At 38.5% G+C, this 3,425-nt stretch overlaps 1 protein-coding gene across 3 annotated transcripts; it reads right to left on the reverse strand.

The window, feature by feature from the left end:
* Positions 1–394: 394 nt before the first annotated feature.
* LOC120745971 lies at positions 395–3,104 on the reverse strand. Of its 3 annotated transcripts, XR_005698735.1 has the most exons (4): positions 2,565–3,099; positions 1,766–1,825; positions 893–1,025; positions 395–659 (listed from the first exon to the last, which is right to left on the reverse strand). XR_005698735.1 is itself a non-coding variant. In XM_040051208.1 (3 exons), the coding sequence occupies exons 2-3, from the start codon at positions 1,808–1,810 to the stop codon at positions 408–410; spliced, it is 1,170 nt and encodes a 389-aa protein (XP_039907142.1). In that variant the 5' UTR covers positions 1,811–1,825; positions 2,565–3,104; the 3' UTR covers positions 395–407. The 3 variants fall into 3 exon arrangements, 2 of the variants coding, with proteins under 2 accessions (XP_039907142.1, XP_039907141.1); XM_040051208.1 differs by having other exon boundaries at positions 893–1,825; positions 2,565–3,104; XM_040051207.1 differs by lacking the exon at positions 2,565–3,099 and having other exon boundaries at positions 893–2,087.
* Positions 3,105–3,425: the final 321 nt, after the last annotated feature.

Here is a 3,425-nt window from a genome sequence, read left to right on the forward strand (position 1 = left end):
TTTTGCAGCCACATTAGCAAAATGACAGCAAATGGATCCATTTTTCCAACTAACACAATATGCAAGGCACACAGCAACTACACAATTCAATCAAAATATCGGCTATAAAAGCTGTGGAACATTCCTGCAAAGCAAGAACCATGTTCATGAAACAAGCATTTGTTAGACCCTCCACCAGAAAAAGTTAAATAACCTGTTAAGACTTTAAAACAAAAAACACATATTGTGCCAAAAATGATCATAATCACCGTGCAACGCAACACGCATCCTGCTGTCACCACAACCATGGCCCTGGTCAGAAAACATCAGCAAAACCACGTGGTGAAACAAACCTACACATGTGGTCTAGAAACACTGCAGTAGCAGCATGTTGTTTTTTTCTTTTCTTATGTAAATAAAGAACATTCCTACAAAGAAAGAACATCTTCATGAATTGGCTTCATGCATTCGACCAGTAAAAGGTTCCAGTACACATTGTGGAACAAAATTAACAAAGTAAAACTAACAGTCCACAGAGAGTCAAGATTTAGGCTTAGCGCCACTCGTGGTCGGCGAGATCCTGAATCAGGGTGAGGACTCGAGGGTTCACACTGAGACGACGCTTTGAGTTTTTGTTCTCTACTTTGGTTCCTTTTTCTGGGTTTATGGAGAAGAAACACCTGTAGAATAACAATCATATAAAAGTTTATTAAGCATTTTTATAATTGATCAGTTAAAATACACGTACAAAGTAAGTAAAAATTAAGTATATACATATATATGCACACACACAGTCATGGCCATGACCACGTTCAAGACAAAGTATAACCAAAATGCTGTGGGGAAGTGAACATAGTGGGAGACCAGGCTGGGATACGTGAAAAGACTGAAGGGTATTGAAGATGGAGTTTACCTTTATTCCTCTGACGTCTTGGATAGTTTCAGACTGGAGATCAGCAACAGCCGCGTCATATGTCTCTGGAGTGCGTGGAGGACCACAGGCATTCGGATCAGCATAAAACTCACTTCGTGTTACTTCACAGTACCTGCAAAAATATTGAGAGCAGCTGAAGTTTTCTGTAAACCCTCCTATGCAATGAGAACCCAAGTTGTCCCCAGCAATACAGTAAAGACTCCCTTTTACTGTTTCTCCATCTACATCTATTCCATCTGTCTCCAAAGATTTCAGATCTGCCAACAACTCTGAGAAAACTTTGGCTATTCTAAAACGCTTGAAGTCATTCTCAACACACAACAAGACTAAAAACATGTTATCTGTATTTGAACGCAAATGAATGGGTAAATTTGCTAATGACATATAGACTGCAAGAAGTTTGTGCGTCTTTTTAGCAGAACCCAGGGGATTCACTACCTCAAATGAATCTTGGTACAAAATCAGTTTGAGGCTTTCAGGGTTTTCATTAAAGAACTGGTGACATTTGAAAATTTTGCCATCATATAAATCCTTAAAAATTTCTACATCAGGACCCCCAAACTGTTGTGACTGTGTATTCCTCCATAACTGTGACTCTAAAAAGCTCTTCAGGGTTTCTCCAACTGGTATGTAATAAGCACATTTTTCTGTCATGTTTTCATCCATTCCCAATGGCACTTTCTTGGGTTCTGTGTATTTAAACATTTTTTTGAATGTTTGATTTCTGGTGTGTGTTGTTCCTAGTTGTCCCTGATGGCAAGCAGAGAACAAATCTGACTCTTTAATGCAGTCACAGATTTTAGTGACTGCTTCATCTGATAGGTTCATTTCATTTTTTAGTAAACAACTTACCTTATTAATTGTGTAGGCTTGACCCAATTCGTGCACATTCTGCATTTCCTCAGCAATACTCTGTATAGTAGAGGCAGGAATTAGCAGCTGTCCTTGCAGTTTAAGGTAAAAGAGACACATGTTTCTGAGATAAGAATGACTATCCTTCTCTGGCATATCACTGGCTGAACTAGCTGATGCCATGGTTTCATGTGTGTTTTCTGAATATTCTGTACTGTCATTTGGGGGCTGAGGACGAGATTCCTTGTACATGTCATCAATACCATCTGGGGAACAAGCTTTATGCTTCCTACACATGTGAGAAGTAAATGATGACTTTTTTGTAAACACATGCTTACAACCACTTACTGGACATGACACAGACCTGCCCTCTGCAATATGATCGTTTAAGTGAGACACTAGCTCTTTCACTGTTTGAAAATGGCGGGCACATAATGAAACCGCACATTTTAAATCTGCAACAAGAGCTTCAGGAGTAGCTTGAAGTGCAGGTGCATTGTGCACACGATAAAAATGCCCCTTGAAAGCAGAGTACGTGGTGAATGTTTGGCTGCAATTGGCGCCAACACATTTAAAAATACAACAAGGCTCATTCTTATGCACTCTGCAATGTAGTACATAGCCTCTTAATGTGACCAATACCTTTTTACAAAAGACGCAGATGATCATTTTTAGTATTTCAAAAGTTTGCCTGTGCTTTTCAGCTGAACTAGCATGCTAGCGCTAGGTTATGAGCATTGGTCTAAATATCAACTGGTGCTTTTATCTCGAAAAAACGTCGCCAAGATATTGAACTTACCGTGCAGACTTTCTGACGAACAAACACAGATCCTCAAAAAACACTTGAAATCGTATGTTTGTAATTTGTCCTAACAACGTAGTTGCTGAAAGTTCAACGTTTTCTTCTCCCGTCTTCTCTCTCGTGCTGGCTCGTTAGCTATAGTCGTGAACTAGGCGCTCTTCTCCTCCCGCCCTCACGTCATTATCCAATCAGAGACGAGCTTCAGATGCACATTCAAAATTAGGCGCGCTCAGTGCAACGGTGAGTGACCTGAAGTAGCTTACAGCTCTGTGGAGATGAGGCACCATAGAGATCCTATGGGAGGCACTGTAAGTTTGTTTAGCCTGTAATAATGAGACATTGCTGACCTAACCCAAAAAAGTATTCTAGTCTAAGTATCACATTGCAATTAAAAGAAACATAAAGAATACAAGCATTATGACAGAAGCATTACTTAGTCGTTAAATAATAATTTCTTATTGGTTACCCTACAATAGGCTGCAAATAGCCCGAATGATTTAAGAAAAAAACATGATGTAAACAATTTTAATTGTATATTTTTATAAAGCCTATAAATGGAGAGGCAACCTCTCAGGTTCACAATGACATCTTCTGTGAAAACATTTTTATTAGTCCTATCCATGACTTTGCATCATTTCATGAATCATGTTAAAAGTAGGCCCAGTACATCCATGCAGTTGTAAAGTGACTTACATATAGGTCATGTGTTTTTAAGAAAAACTGACTAAAACTGTGATTTTTACAGTATTTGCATGTCAAATTAACATGATTGTTTGGTTATGAGTATTACGGTGTTTCACTGTTTTTATTCACAGTATTTGTAGTTTTAACCAATAAATTTGATTATAATCACACATT

The sequence above is a fragment of the Simochromis diagramma genome, unplaced genomic scaffold (genome assembly GCF_900408965.1).
Source record: "Simochromis diagramma unplaced genomic scaffold, fSimDia1.1 OVJJ01000644.1, whole genome shotgun sequence".
NCBI classification, from domain to species: Eukaryota; Metazoa; Chordata; class Actinopteri; order Cichliformes; family Cichlidae; genus Simochromis; species Simochromis diagramma.